This window comes from Pimephales promelas, chromosome 2 (assembly GCF_988280905.1).
Source record: "Pimephales promelas chromosome 2, fPimPro1.hap1.1, whole genome shotgun sequence".
NCBI classification, from domain to species: Eukaryota; Metazoa; Chordata; class Actinopteri; order Cypriniformes; family Leuciscidae; genus Pimephales; species Pimephales promelas.
Window position 1 is genome coordinate 6,250,281 of NC_142770.1, and position 14,959 is coordinate 6,265,239.

General features: G+C 33.8%; 3 protein-coding genes across 3 annotated transcripts; all 3 read left to right on the forward strand.

Moving 5' to 3' along the window:
• Positions 1-783: 783 nt before the first annotated feature.
• On the forward strand, positions 784-5,751 carry LOC120492912 (SLAM family member 9). Its single transcript, XM_089121290.1, has 6 exons — positions 784-1,009; positions 1,707-1,787; positions 2,411-2,749; positions 2,901-3,179; positions 4,056-4,378; positions 4,610-5,751. The coding sequence occupies exons 1-5, from the start codon at positions 964-966 to the stop codon at positions 4,232-4,234; spliced, it is 924 nt and encodes a 307-aa protein (XP_088977416.1). The 5' UTR covers positions 784-963; the 3' UTR covers positions 4,235-4,378; positions 4,610-5,751.
• A 2,599-nt stretch (positions 5,752-8,350) lies between these two features.
• Positions 8,351-9,986, forward strand: LOC148995776 (SLAM family member 5-like). Its single transcript, XM_089119128.1, has 3 exons — positions 8,351-8,437; positions 9,149-9,487; positions 9,658-9,986. Exons 1-3 carry the CDS (start codon positions 8,392-8,394, stop codon positions 9,984-9,986), a joined length of 714 nt encoding a protein of 237 aa, XP_088975254.1. The 5' UTR covers positions 8,351-8,391.
• Positions 9,987-11,062: 1,076 nt separating this feature from the next.
• On the forward strand, positions 11,063-12,506 carry LOC120492920 (uncharacterized). The gene is made up of 4 exons (XM_089119129.1): positions 11,063-11,169; positions 11,344-11,670; positions 12,133-12,441; positions 12,487-12,506. Exons 1-4 carry the CDS (start codon positions 11,115-11,117, stop codon positions 12,504-12,506), a joined length of 711 nt encoding a protein of 236 aa, XP_088975255.1. The 5' UTR covers positions 11,063-11,114.
• Positions 12,507-14,959: the final 2,453 nt, after the last annotated feature.

Below are 14,959 nucleotides of genomic sequence, written 5' to 3' on the forward strand. Positions count from 1 at the left end.
TTTAATTGCATTTTGTGGTTGCTGGCTTCCATGTACTTTCACAAGATGGCCTTTAATGTAGTCTATCTCTCTCTCTCTCTCTCTCTCTCTCTCTCACACACACACACACACACTTTGAACATCTCTTCATCTCCATCTCTTTAAATATCGCTCTATCTCTTTAAAATAAAAATTGGCCACACAAAAAATATTCTGTTTATATTCTAAATAATTCTGTTGTTTAGCTACTCCATGAAAAAAAATATATATAGGCTATATATTTACCTTGATGTACAGATAGGCTATATGTCTCATATTTTATCAACGTTTACAAGCATGCAGCCAACCTTTAGAGACATTCGCACCTGTAAACCCTCCGACAGATACTGTTAAAAACGCTCTCTTCATCGTTTCTAACGGCTTTCCAATGACTACATGGTGTTTCCGCAGAAATGCTGCAATAAAACTTAGGACTCTAAACAATTACCTGAAAAATAAATTGATTGTGAACAAACAAGTGTAGCCTATTTCTGGGCTTCACTTAAGTTAAACGTATTCAATGATTTATTTATTTATTTATTTATTTTAAACCGAAGGAAGAACAATCTGTGTCTGTGTGCATTTAGCCTAATTATTTTTCGGACTGAAACAGGCTACGTAGACATCTAAGGCAAAAGCACACAGCGCATATCCAAAGGGTAACATTTCTTAGAAAATGTATCCTAATTTCGAATTGTTTTATTTTGTGTAGGCTAGGCATATAGGCTACACCTGCTTTATACTGAAGAGGAGGAGACTCGTCAAAACAGTCAGTTGAACCAAAGCGAACAATCATTTGAGATGATCGACGCTGCCTGATCGATGTGCTAGTTTTTTTTTTTTGTTTGTTTTTTGTTGTTGTTGTTTCTGCGACGTTTTCAGACCTAGATTGTTTTCAGACATGATGCGTTTTATGCTTCGAGGCTGTTTGGAATATTAACAAATATGAAGGTCCATCGATTTGTCTGTTTTTGTCTATGGCTTTTGGGTGGTAAGTTATATTTTTATGGATTCAATTCTTGTAGCAGATATAGCTTACAGTCGGACTATTCCAGTAGCCTATGTCCTCACAGTTTGACTGTCAAAACAAAAAACAAAACGTTGACCCTGAAATGTTAAAGGAGTTCACTCAAAAAGAAAAGAACAAAGAAAATGGCTTGCAATTTTACTTCCAAATGGCTTTTATCAAGTGTAATTTACAATTATGTAAAAAAATAAATAAATATTTATCTACCTACCTTAGGATAAAATATAGAACGTTAAATTTGATAATTTTTAGACGCAGTTTTACCCAATCAATTTACATTTGAATCATTTGCTTGATGACATAGGCTATGTGGAACTCAATTTTGTAGTTTCCTTTTTTTTTTTTTTTTTACATTTAACAAAAGTGATTCGTCAAAGAGAATAGACCCACATTTAACCAGATATTTAGCCAGAGCTAGACTAATCATGACAGAATTATATGTTGGGTCAACAATAGTGGATCTGACTGATTTCTAATGTAACGTCAAATGGTTATAATTATTAACATCTCAGTTGAACTTATGTTGCTTTGAATATAAATGTAAATGTTTAAACACACATTTGAAGTTATTTCATGGGGGGAAAACGTTTCTCTGGTTATATAGGCTTGGTTATTATTTTAGATTTTCTGTCAGTTTCATTCAACCTTAAACCTCTTGCAGATTTAATGCAGACACAGCAGCAACCCGCCTTGCCGAAACCTGACTCGAAACAAATCTCAAGCCCACCAACTGTACAAGATGGTAAGTTTAAAGTCCGACTTGGGCTTGGAAGTAAGACTTTTATAGGGAAAATTCTCGTGTTTTTCACGTAAACACAACGTATGGGATCTAAACCACAATGGCTTTTACTTATTGAAAAAGAAAACACATTAGCTTTTTTGTGCTTCACAGATGAAAATCAATCATACAGGTTTGGAACGACATGAGCATAAATTATGACAGAAATTTTATTTCTGAATAAACTGTCCCTTTAATCTTAGTTTAGAGGGGCTGCTCAGTGCGAGACCAGTAATAGCAGAATGAAGCTTGCTCAACATTTTCGGAATGTTTTATCGTACACTTTCTTACACGCAAAAGGCTGTCTGCTTCATGCAACAAAGCGATCGTTGTAGCGTATCTATTTGTTCTCTGTGTCAGTAAATAGCGAAAGTGCGTCAGAAATAACTATCTCATCAGTTTCCTGGCAGGATTGTCGTGTCGTGGCGCATCCAGTGGGAAAAAATCGCTTAGCCCTATTTTAAAGCGCTCTATTGGCTTTTGTCTGTGTTAGGATTAAGAAATTATAATGGAGTTTAATTTTCTGTCTTCAAATAAAAAGATATCTGTGATAATCTGTCTATGTTGTGCTGACTGTTTTGTTCCAGGTGTGTCTGGTGTTTATACAGATGAAACTAAGACGATATCAGTAATGGAGGGAGATTCCGTCACTTTACACACTGGTGTCACTGAAATACAGAGAAATGATCTGATACTTTGGACATTTAGACCTCAAAAATCAGAGACTCGTATCGCTCAGATCTTTGAAGGGACCATCTCTATGTATGATAGTGTTGATAATGAGAGATTCAGAGACAGATTACAGATAGATGAGAAAACAGGATCTCTGAACATCACAAACATCAACACATTTCACTCTGGACTTTATAAACTACAGGTCATCAATGAAAAGGTCAAACACATAAGCTTCAATATTGCTGTCTATGGTGAGTTAACCGAATAAGTTTAAAGGTTTTAATTGTAAATCAAATGCAAATCTGACCATCTGGATGTGCACTTTTATTTATTATTGATCTGATGATTGATCTATCAGTAATTGCTTGTTCCTGAAATATGTTTTTTTTTCATGTTTTTAAGGTATTCTGACAGTTCCTGTCATTATCAGAGACTCATCATCATCATCATCAAATTGTTCACTGGTGTGTTCGGTGTTGAATGTGAGTGATGTGACTCTCTCCTGGTATAAAGGAATGAGTGTATTGTCCAGCATCAGTGCGTCTGATCTCAGCACGAGTCTCTCTCTACCTCTGACGATTCATTGTCTGGATAATTCATACAGATGTGTAGTGAACAATCCCATCAGTAATCAGACCACACATCTGGACAACATCAGTCAACTCTGCCACACATGTGAAGGTACGTCAGTATCAGGGGGGTTCATACTGGGCACGTTTACTGTCTATAATTTTAGAGTTAAATTTAGAGTCCATAATCGGACTTGTTAATAATATCATGCTGTTTTATCTCTCAAACGTTTTATAATGCGTGTTCAGCACACACATTTGAGCATTTTGACTAATTGTCCTTTTAAATTCATGAAAAACAACATCGTTTTTGGTCAAATCCTGATTAAATCGCGAGAGTAATAATCCTTAATAAAATATTTGTGAGCGAGCAAGCCAGAACCAGACTGCCAGCTTTTATAACTGTGCACAACAGTGAAACAAATTAATGCATTTGAGACGGTTTCACAGCACATCCTTTGAAGGTTACGTTGTACATTACCTAAATTACTGTATATAAATTCATTTTACTATAATTCTTTAGAAAGGCTGATATAGCAAGTGAGTTATTGATAGATGCATCCCAGTGAACAAAGTTCCCACAACTTCTCTTACACTCATATTTTGTAAAGGTTTTGTGAGTAACAATACGGTTAGGAGACAATGTACTATAGCATTGGTTAACCTTTTAAATAACGTTCAAATCAGAGCAAGAAATTTAATATTTCAGAAACTTTGTAAATCCCTGTTACCACAATGTTAATCGAACATAAATTTGTTAGCTGGGAAATAGCTTATATTTAATTTGGAGGTGAACATTGAGCAAGATTTGGACTAATTCATTGTTTGCAGAAAATATTTGTATCCTGTTAATCACAAATAATGTAAAGATTAATTGATTATCAAAATAACTCTTGCATTCATTAAGATATTTTTCCCATCAGATCTACTGTTTTTTTGTTTAGAATCTCTAACAGTAAGTTAATAACTGTGTGTTTTATCATTATAGAAATCAGCCAAACTCAATTTCCACTTGTATCGCTGCTGTTGCCGTTGTTGTTGCTGCTGGTCGTCGCAGGTTTAGTCGTGTTGTTCTGTCGCCGCAGGAAATACACACAAGCAAAGCAAGATGGCAAGTATTACATACAACAGGAAAATTTATGTTTTATTGGAAAAGTAGTTCTTTGAAACGCCAACAAAACCTGTCTCGCCATCTCAATATTGTAAATGTTTTTTTGTAATTTTGTTAATGATCATTAAACAGCTGAGACTAATGAAGAAGAGGTTGATTATACTGATGCAACATTCATTAAACACAGATCTCCGGATACGGTAAGATACGGTTGTTATTCTCTGCACTAAATCTCTGATGAAAGCTAAAACTGTTTATTTGTTTCTCACTTGTGTCCATTTGTTTTTTTTATATGCATGTTGTTGTATAACTAAACACTCACACATCATACACACTTTAAAAAAAAATCAGTATTTAATGATTAATAAGTGCTTGCTTGTTTTCTTTTGTGAATTGAGTAATAAAATCATTAAAAGTGCATTTCATTACAGGAGGCTGGTGGACGGGATCAGACGGTGTATTCAGAAGTCGCTTTAAGATCATGATCATTCATATTATTATCATACAGATCAGTTTATGTTCAGGTTTATGTCAGTAGCAAAGCTCAAAACCTCAAAGTTAAGCACAAATGCACTGATTGCAGCTCTGCTTGATACAAAGGACTGAATTTCAGCATTTCATTTTAAGCAATTTCTAAAAGAATTTAATATTTATTAATAAAGACCACGTCTGTAGGCAAATCCACAATGGAAATGCAACTTTTTAGGGATTTTCAGGGACTCTCGCACGTCAAATGAAATGGGTTCAGTCCTGTGTGTGTGTGTTAATGGCTCCCTCTGTTGACTGTTTGAGACTGTTACATGAATCATGTTTTAACAGCGTTGGCTGGTTGGTTAAGTTAGCTCCTGCTAAAACCATACACTGTCTGTGGGACAAAAAGCATTTCATAAGTTTTAAATGGCGGCCTTTGACTGAATTATTTAAAAACTCCTAAACTTATAAAGACAAGATGCTTAAACAGGGCATTTATAATTTATTGCTGCCTATTAGCAAAAATATCAGTTCAATATGATAATGTCAGATTCTTTTGTATTATTTATAAATTAGCTATGTGTAAACTGTAGGAATTTACACATTAACATTGTAATGTAATAAAATCAACAAGCAAGAAGTTTCTACGTGGATCTGTTGAGTGCCGGTAGAATGCTTCAAAGGTACTAGCCTAATTTAGCTATTTAGCTAATAACATGTTGGCTAATAGAAACTAAATAATAGCCAACATGTAATATTATTTCTGAATACAACGCCTTTACTTATTATTTTTTTATTTTCCTGATTAAATGTTTAGTAATGTAAAACAGTAAATGGTGCATATTTAACAAAGTTTTTCCAACTGCTGTCAGTATTATTTATGTCTGTGATGTGGTCATTGATGTGACAGATGATTTGAGTTTTGTTGTAAGCAGATTTGTTCTTTTATACTTGATTTTTTACGCTGTAGGAGTTGCTGGCAAATGTCTTTTTTTTAAATTATTAAATATTCTCTCTCTGCACTGATTATTTTTGACTGTTTATGCTAAAGTATGTTTTTGCTCAGATGTATATTAATGGTGAAATTAAATATCGTTTATTTTCAGCCATATTGGATCCTGTTGAATATTAAATAACATGTGCTTGAAGCTGTTTCACAGTATGTGGACTGTGTGTCAAGGACTTGACGCCTACTACCAATTTTTCCTATTATAATGTAATCATTATGGTTCACAACTTGTAATTATTGCTTCAATGATCTCAAATTAATACATGATTTGAGCTAAACGCATGATCTAATGTTTTAGAACTGTTAATTTCTGAAATATGGACTTTATTTGGACACACTCACTCTATAACAGATCACGAAACATGCATGTTCTGTAAAGCTGATATGATATTGTGAAAAGTGCTGTACAAATAAATGTGGATTTTTTTATTAGTGAGAAATGTAAAACATTCAAATTTTTCTAGACTTGTTTAAATGTACGTGTCATATTTTATGTCAGTTTCTAAAATTTGATCAGTTAATTCAATTAGAATATCAAGACACTATAGGATTGTCATCAGTTAAATTAACAAAATCAAGATTGCACAGCAGAGGTACATGAAGCTGCATCTGAAATGGAAATATGTTTGTTTAACGAGGATTAAAGGTATAAATTTACACTGAATAAACAATTGAGTCAATAATGTTATGAGATTGTTGTTTTAAATATAACATTTTGAACATAAAAATGTGAAGTGATGATGACTAATATAATGGGGACGTTACGGGGAGTCTCAACAGGACAAAAAAGGGAAACTCAGAAAAAAAGAAAGTTAAGATTTCTCTAAGGAATCATAAAGCATATATATATGTTACGTGTGACCCAGTGCCAGTATTGAATGTGTTTAATCGTTGTGAAAGTGACTCAATCTACTGACTGGTTGAGGAATACATGAGTTCATGGGTTTGGCTGGTTATACTGGTTAAATCAGTCCTGACATTATTATGAATTCATATTCACTGTGTAACTCTTTTAGTTTATTATTAGCTAAAAACACTTAGTTCTTTCAAAAATATATGTGCTCATTAATGTATATTAACTTCGTTCAAGTAATAAAGTATTCTCGTGAGTGAATAATATGCCATTGAAAATACGTACGGGTCAGTCGCCATGTTGCCCCTCCATCTTGAAAGTACATTAGCCAAAGAGGGACATACCCGTTAATTCAAGCTTCGCCTTTCGCGTTTACGTTTGAGTTAACACTCATGGACGAGGTCGAACTGTAAGCCATGTTAGTCTTGGACTATATTGGCCACCGTAGGAAGTGGCCGTGGCGCGCATAGTCCATTGAGAGGAAAAAAAACTAATATTCATTTGATGGTCATAAACCTTTTCACCACTAGATGGGGGTAAAAATCACACAGTGTAGCTCATTCTGAAGCATATGTGAAAGTGACATTTATCAATGTTTAGTGATATTTTCTTAAGAATAATGTTTCTTTAATGTATGTGACATACTGTAGTTAGATATAATATTCCACAAACAGGTATGAGTTAATTTCTCCCGACCTTCAAGTTCAAGTTAATGCATGTGAGCGTATACTCATGAAAAGAGAATAATAGTTAAATAAAATAAACATCTTGTTAAATCTCATAGATTGTACTACAATGAATTAGACACAAAACAGGAAGAGTTATTATATTATTAATAATAATATTATTAGCTCCCGTTGAAGCCACTATAGAATTCAATGTTGAAATCTATAACAAACTTGTCACATCCAGTAACTCCTTTTCACCAGCAGAGGTCAGTATCACAACACTAATAAATGACCGCCAGTCTTCAACTGTCTTTGTATGTTCAGACTTGCTCTCTGAGGTCAATATAGAAGAGAGCAGAGCACAACCTAACACATAATAATAATAATACATTTCTGAATATTGACTATTTCATGGTATTTTCATGGTATCTTAACAGAATTCATAAAAGTTTAGAATAATAGGGAACATAATTATTGCACAAGTGAGAATTAATAGTGTCTTCTGCTAGTTAGATCAACATTAAATAACTATCTCAACTGTTAAATAATTATTTAGATTTATCTAATTATATTACATTTGTCTCATTGTATAGAAACACTAAACTAAGGTGAAAATGGACTTCGGTAAGTAATTTACTTTCCCTATGATAAGTGAAGTTCACAAACTTAATTCTAATCTCTCCATGAACTACAGATAAGCATCTGCTGTTTTAGTGTCCCTCCTCCTCTTCCTCAGCTCCACCAGCGTAACGCAGGCATCTTTAGGCAATAGCATAGTAGTCCACTGGGGGGTTTATCTATTGAACCTCTTCCTCGAGCCTCCACTGCCGACAGCAGGCCAAATTTAACCTTATTAGCTTAAAGATTATGGGCAAATTAACTCGTGAAATGTTCAGTGATATCTTCCAAAGATTTTCAGATTTATGGTGCTATTTTTGCTCTCTGAGATGGCACTAGTAAATATACTAGGTTTTGTCATGCTGGCATGTGTGGAAAGTTTTAAGCCATGTGTGGTACAACTAGCCTGTGTTAGTTTGTGGTTTATTGTGTTGTGTAGATGTGAAGTTAAAGCACAAGTGTGTGTCTGTGTGTGTAAAGTCAAGTGTGTGGTTTGTTTTCAACCCCATATGAACCTCATAATGAGAACATGAAGAGTCGCTCACTTTTTAAATGCTCTTATTACAGTTTGTTGAAGTCGAGTAAAGTGTCAGAATGATTTCCTCTCATCTGTGTGTTCTGTTCCTGTTTGGTCTGTGCAGTGAGTGAGTAAATAGAAATCACTCTTTGTTCACTTTTTTATTACTATATGTGGATTGTTTACGGATGCACAGAGTTTATGTTGCACAAGTGTGTTTGTTGGAGTCAGTGATGGAGATTCTGTCACAGAGAAAGCCAAGAGTCGAAGAAACCACAATTGGTGCTTCGAGTTAGTGAGACACCGCGTGCCTAGTTATTTTAAAAAAAAAATTTTATGCGTTTTATGCTTCCACTTTTTGGGCTATTAGCGAATATGATGGTTCATCAATTTTTCTGTCGTTTTCTATGGCTTTTGGGTGGTAAGTTATATTTTTATGACTTCAAATCTTGTAGTAGCCTATATATACAGTCGGACTATTCCAGTATGTCAAGTTAGTCTTTGCTGATACTGACCTGAGGCAGACCTTGGATTTTATTGTACAATGTTGCATTTTACGCTTCCAAACTGCTGTTAAATAAGATGGACATTTACCTATTTTTGTTTATGGTTTTTATGTGATAAGTTATGAATTTAAGTTTATAAACCTTTTAAATTGAGTATTAAATGTCTCGGTAGGATTCGTTCCATTGTGTATTGATAAAATAGTGTAAGATACCAACACAATCTCATAGGAATTTGTAATTGTAATCATTTACATTCACTGCTTTTTTTTTATTTTTATTAAACTAAAAGATGTCTAAGATAAGAATTCATTATTTATTCTTCTTCCAGGTGTGTCTGGTGTTTATACAGATGAAACTGAGACGATATCAGTGATGGAGGGAGATTCTGTCACATTACACACTGGTGTTTCTGAAATACAGAGAGATGAACATATTCTGTGGACATTTAGACCTCAAAATTCAGAGACCCGTATTGCTGAAATATATAAACAGATCATCTCTATATATGATAGTGGTGATAATGATAGATTCATAGGCAGATTACAGATGGATGAGGAAACAGGATCTCTGAACATCACAAACATCAACACATTACACTCTGGACTTTATAAACTACAGGTCATTGGTGAAAGGGTCAAACACATGAGCTTCAATATTGCTGTCTATGGTGAGTAAACTGGATAAGTTTAAAGGTTTTAATTTTAAATCAAATGCAAATCTGACCATCTGGATTTGCAATTTCATTTATTATAGATCCATGATGATTGAAGATCTTTACACACATCAGTATCAGTAATTGCTCGTTCCTGAAATATGATTTTCTTTCATGTTTTTAAGGTATTCTGACAGTTCCTGTCATTATCAGAGACTGTTCATCATCATCATCATCATCATCAAATTGTTCACTGGTGTGTTCAGTGTTGAATGTGAGTGATGTGACTCTCTCCTGGTATAAAGGAATGAGTGTATTGTCGAACATCAGTGTGTCTGATCTCAGCATCAGTCTCTCTCTACCTCTGGATGTGGAATATCAGGATAAAAACACTTACAACTGTGTGATCAACAATCCCATCACACACCAGAGCACACATCTCAACATCACGCAACTCTGTCAACCATGTGAAGGTACGTCAGCAGCAACATTTTACAACTCTTTTTCTTTATAAATGTGTAGTTCATACTATATATATGAAGTTTGACTGAAAGCATTGACCATTTTCTCTTTATTCATTACAGAAATGTCAGAGAATAAATTTCATTTGATATCCATTATAGTGTGTGTGCTTCTTCTGTTCATTTCTGCGTGTGTGTTTTACCGTTGCTGCAAGAAATGCAACCGAGAAAAACCAGAGGGCAAGTATTACTACATTACTAACTGACAAGACAACGACCGTCTTTATATGCAAATTAGTTTAACTATAAGAGCCTAAATTTTCATAGTTTCAACTTTTTATAGTTTTAACTAACTGTGTATATTGGTAATATAATCTAAAACTTTTGATTTCATTGTGAAATGTCAGAAAGCAGCACCTGATGTTAATAAATACACTGAAAGTCTCCGTGTGTGTGTGTGTGTTTGTAGATCAGGAAAGCCTGTCCGAATACACACAGATCATCTACCGTCTTCAGATCACACACCATCACGGATCATAATTCCTCATTCAACACTGATTTCACCGAAACCATCTTGCAGTTCAACAAGGTTTTTAGGTTTCAAGATTTGTGCATTAACATACAAGTGTAAAATGCATTTAATTTGATTTGAACTTGCAATTTATGAATGTGTCTACTATATGAATTGAATTAAAACAAATAAACTTTTGATTGACTTATTCAAATAGTGTGAGAGAGATTCATCATTGTATTGTGTGTGTGATCCGGACATGTTTTGGAGTCAGCTCTTGAGTTATCGAGCTCAGTAAATGTGTTTGAACTGACTGTGGTTAAACGTGCTGGCCGGATGTTCAGTTAATGCGTGTTTCTGAGAGTGTGAGACGTGCAGTTTATTCTCACAACAACGAACAAACCTTCTGAGAACCTGATAGACCCTGAAACTACATAACATGAGAGTTTTCTGATGAAGAGGAATCCAGAATGATGTTGTGATGAAACATTTGTTCATGAGATTCACAGTGAGAGTTTATGAAATATAAAGAGGAAGAATATATTCATCTTAGTCAGCAGAGTGCAGACAGAGACCAGAGACTACTAAAACCAGCTTGCTTTTGAATTAGCAATCTATCCTTAAGAAATCAACTTTTTAATCAGGAAGTTGCTCTTCTGTGTCTGGACGTATGTTTGTTACGATGTTTTCTCATCTGTGTGTTCTGATCCTGTTCATTCTGAGCGGTGAGAAACTCTTTACACTCTGATCAGCAGTTAATAATTTATTTAAACACAACTACATTTTTACAAGAGATAAAAATGTTTTACTGTCTAGTCTAGAGGACATGATTAAACAGGAAATTAGATTATATAAAGTCACTGTCTGATAATGATATATTATTTTTACATCTTGTTCAGGTGTGTTTGGCGCTGGTACAGATGAAGTGAAGTCGGTGTCAGTGACGGAGGGAGATTCTGTCTTTCTAAACACTGATGTTCAACTACAGAGTAGAGATCAGATACTGTGGATGTTTGGACCTCGAGAGACTCGTATCGCTGAAATATATAAGAAGAACATTGATATGTTTGACAGTAATGTGACATTTGGAGACAGACTCCAGATGGACAGTCAAACTGGATCTCTGACCATCAGAAACATCAGATCTGAACACACTGGACTTTATAAAGTAAACGTCATCAGAAGCGAAGACACTTCATACAAGAAATTCAATGTTACTGTCTATGGTGAGTAAAGTGAATAAGATCTACTTTTTCTCTTTATGTGTTTAATATTCGGCAGAGACAGACTGTCTCACAGTAAAACATGTATGACCAATAAATTTAATTTAGTTTTTATAGGGAACTATAAAATAAACGATGTTATTTTATCTCGTATTTTAATTGTTTAATTAAAGAATTGAATTATTTTAATGTGAAAGTGTTTTAAAAAGTGAGAATCTGTGAAATGCGTCAAACTTGACATTAGATTTTTCTGGTAGAAACATTCACCAAACTTTACAAAACAATTTAACTTTGAAAATAACATTATTATCCGATTATTTTTTCTAGTATCTTGTTGAAGTTGTTGTGGCACATACGTGTATATTTTTCCCTTTATTGAACTGCAATTATTAAAAATCTTCAGATACTTTGTATAATATTTATACTATATATTTGATAATAAACCTCTTCTTTTGTGTTTTCCAGCTCCTCTTCCTATTCCTGTCATCACCGGAGACTATTCAGACTGTCCATCATCATCATCATCATCATCATCAAGCCAGTATTGTTCACTGGTGTGTTCAGTGTTGAATGTGAATGATGTGACTCTCTCCTGGTATAAAGGAATGAGTGTATTGTCCAACATCAGTGTGTCTGATCTCAGCATCAGTCTCTCTCTACCTCTGGATGTGGAATATCAGGATAACAACACTTACAGCTGTGTGATCAACAATCCTGCCAGAAACCAGACCACACATCTGGACATCAGTCGACTCTGCAGTCACACATGTTCAGGTACGTCAACATTTTCAACATATTACTTTCTTTCTAAATGTGCAGTTCATACTGTGTCTATATGAAGTCCGACTAAAAGGATTGACCATTTTCTCTTTCTTTATTACAGAAACGATACCGTATTCAAATGCATCACTTATATTCACTATAACAGTAGTGTGTGTGCTGTTTCTGTTCATTTCTGCGTGTGTGTTTTACTGTTGCTGCAGGAAATGCAAACGAGAAAAAACAGAAGGCAAGTATTACTACATTACTAATTAAAATTTTGAACATTTAATACTTCTAAAATGACAAGTATTCTTATTATTATAGAATAGAAAATATATCAGTGTGAAATGTCATCTGATTAAATAATATATAATAATGTTAAAACCACTGAAAATCTCCATGTGTGTGTGTTTGTAGATCAGGAAAGCCTGTCAGAATACACAGAGGTCATCTACCGTCTTCAGATCACACACCATCACTGATCATCAATATTCATAACTATAATGTAATATTCAACAACAGTCTCCAGATGGACAGACACTGGATCTCTGATCATCAGAAACATCAGATCTGAACCGTCATCAGCAACAGAAGAACTTCATACAAGAGATTCAATGTTACCGTTTATGATTTAAAGATTTTTAATTAAATTAAATGAGATTAATTTAGTTGGAAAATACAAAACAAGTATTGTTATTTTATCATACATTTAATAGCCTCTTTTTATATAATTAGTGTGCTTATATTTTTTTATTTCCATTATCATTTATATCATTTTTGATTGCTTATGTGTCAGCTAGTGTCTGCTTCATATCAGATGTTTCTGTATCACCCGTATTTTCTTGTTTTGCGGAGATGTAAAAGTATTTCTAGATGACTGAAACAGGGTCGTGTAACCACAAACAAACTTCACACACTTCACCTTCTTCCAAGCAAGGCCCATCTCTATCTTTAACTTGTTTGTTATCTAGCAGTTCTCACTATCACTTATGATGAAGAAACCACACGCAGAACATGCTAAACTTAGAATGACACATATATATTGAATATTATCAGTTTCAAACCAGTGATTCGGAGCGTGTATGAAATACTACAGACATTTCATATTATTAAGTGATTTGTATATTACATTTATTTAATAGATTACACTTTCAATAAAACATTTGCAATTTGGGTTGTAAAAGGATGTTTTGACTGAGTTTTTGTTGCATTTACACTGTTTGACCAGTAGAGGTCGTGAGCGTGTGGCGTTTCGAGCCACAGTGAATCGTTTTCGAAACAATTGGTTCAATTGATTCAGTTTAGAAAAGCTTCGTTTATCTTGAAGAGTTCTTCAAAAACATATGTGGTATAAAAACTAACCATATAGTTCCACCATGGTATACAGTGACCAACCTTTAATCATGACATTTGTAGTAAAACCATGAAAAATAATAATTATATATATATATATATATATATATATATATATATATATATATATATATATATATATATATATATATATATATATACATATTAAGAGTTCAGATGCAAAAGCCTCTAAGTGCCATTTGAAATTTTCTTCTAGAATGATAATTTTTATCAAGCTTGTATTAATAAGTTCAGTGATTTCACTTAAATGGCAAAGATAATTACATATTAATTGTTATTTAAGTGAAATTACTGAACTTAAATATACAAGTTTGATAAAAATCATCATTCAAGAAGAAAATTTCAAATGGCATTTAGAGGCTTTTGCATCTGAACTCTTCATATATATTCAAGACAACACATAACAGGTGCAAATGAGGTCCTTATGTTCTGTTGACATTATAAGCTATAGGTTAGCCTAATCTTTTTGCAGTTTGATGGTGAAGATCGTGGATGTTGACGGGAAGGAAGATAACCAAGGATACACACACATCGACTTGATGGCGGTAAGGTAATCTTAGATGAACTGGAGACACCGGGGATAGTGATGTTATGTGACACCGAAGCTTCAAAGCGTGGTTATCAATAAAGCCTGACACTTTCGTTTTACTTTAGTCACGTCACATGAATGCTGCTGCAACTTTGAACCCAGACCACTATCTACACGTTTATGCAAATTCCATTTACGAACACATATTGCCTCACCATATTTTCTGCCATATAACTAAGCAGTATACTACATCCTTAAATTTATTAGACCAGCATTTACTTATTATTATTACATTTAATTCACTTTAATATGTGAATTCGATTATCTGAAAACTGAACGTTTGACTTCTGGGAACGTGGGAAATGTAGTCCATAGTAGTGTGTGTAAGGATTGGAAGGAGAATGACTCATGCATTAACATTGCCTTTGTCATTATGAATTATATATATATATATATATATATATATATATATAATTAACATTGTCATGGTTTTACTACAAATGTGATGGTTAAAGGTTGGTCACTGTATACCATGGTGGAACTACATATGGTTAGTCTATAACTATAAGGGCAATATGGTTACTTTTCTTAAGGTCTGTTTTTGTCTTGTCGATGTAAGCCTGTAAA

Coding starts and splice junctions, on each gene's coding strand:
- LOC148995776 (XM_089119128.1), top strand. CDS start 8,392: ATGATTTCCTCTCATCTGTGTGTTCTGTTCCTGTTTGGTCTGTGCA. Junction 8,438..9,148: donor GTTCCTGTTTGGTCTGTGCA/GTGAGTGAGTAA, acceptor TTCTTCTTCCAG/GTGTGTCTGGTGTTTATACA. Junction 9,488..9,657: donor CTTCAATATTGCTGTCTATG/GTGAGTAAACTG, acceptor CATGTTTTTAAG/GTATTCTGACAGTTCCTGTC.
- LOC120492912 (XM_089121290.1), top strand. CDS start 964: ATGAAGGTCCATCGATTTGTCTGTTTTTGTCTATGGCTTTTGGGTG. Junction 1,788..2,410: donor CCCACCAACTGTACAAGATG/GTAAGTTTAAAG, acceptor GTTTTGTTCCAG/GTGTGTCTGGTGTTTATACA. Junction 2,750..2,900: donor CTTCAATATTGCTGTCTATG/GTGAGTTAACCG, acceptor CATGTTTTTAAG/GTATTCTGACAGTTCCTGTC.
- LOC120492920 (XM_089119129.1), top strand. CDS start 11,115: ATGTTTGTTACGATGTTTTCTCATCTGTGTGTTCTGATCCTGTTCATT. Junction 11,170..11,343: donor GATCCTGTTCATTCTGAGCG/GTGAGAAACTCT, acceptor CATCTTGTTCAG/GTGTGTTTGGCGCTGGTACA. Junction 11,671..12,132: donor ATTCAATGTTACTGTCTATG/GTGAGTAAAGTG, acceptor TGTGTTTTCCAG/CTCCTCTTCCTATTCCTGTC.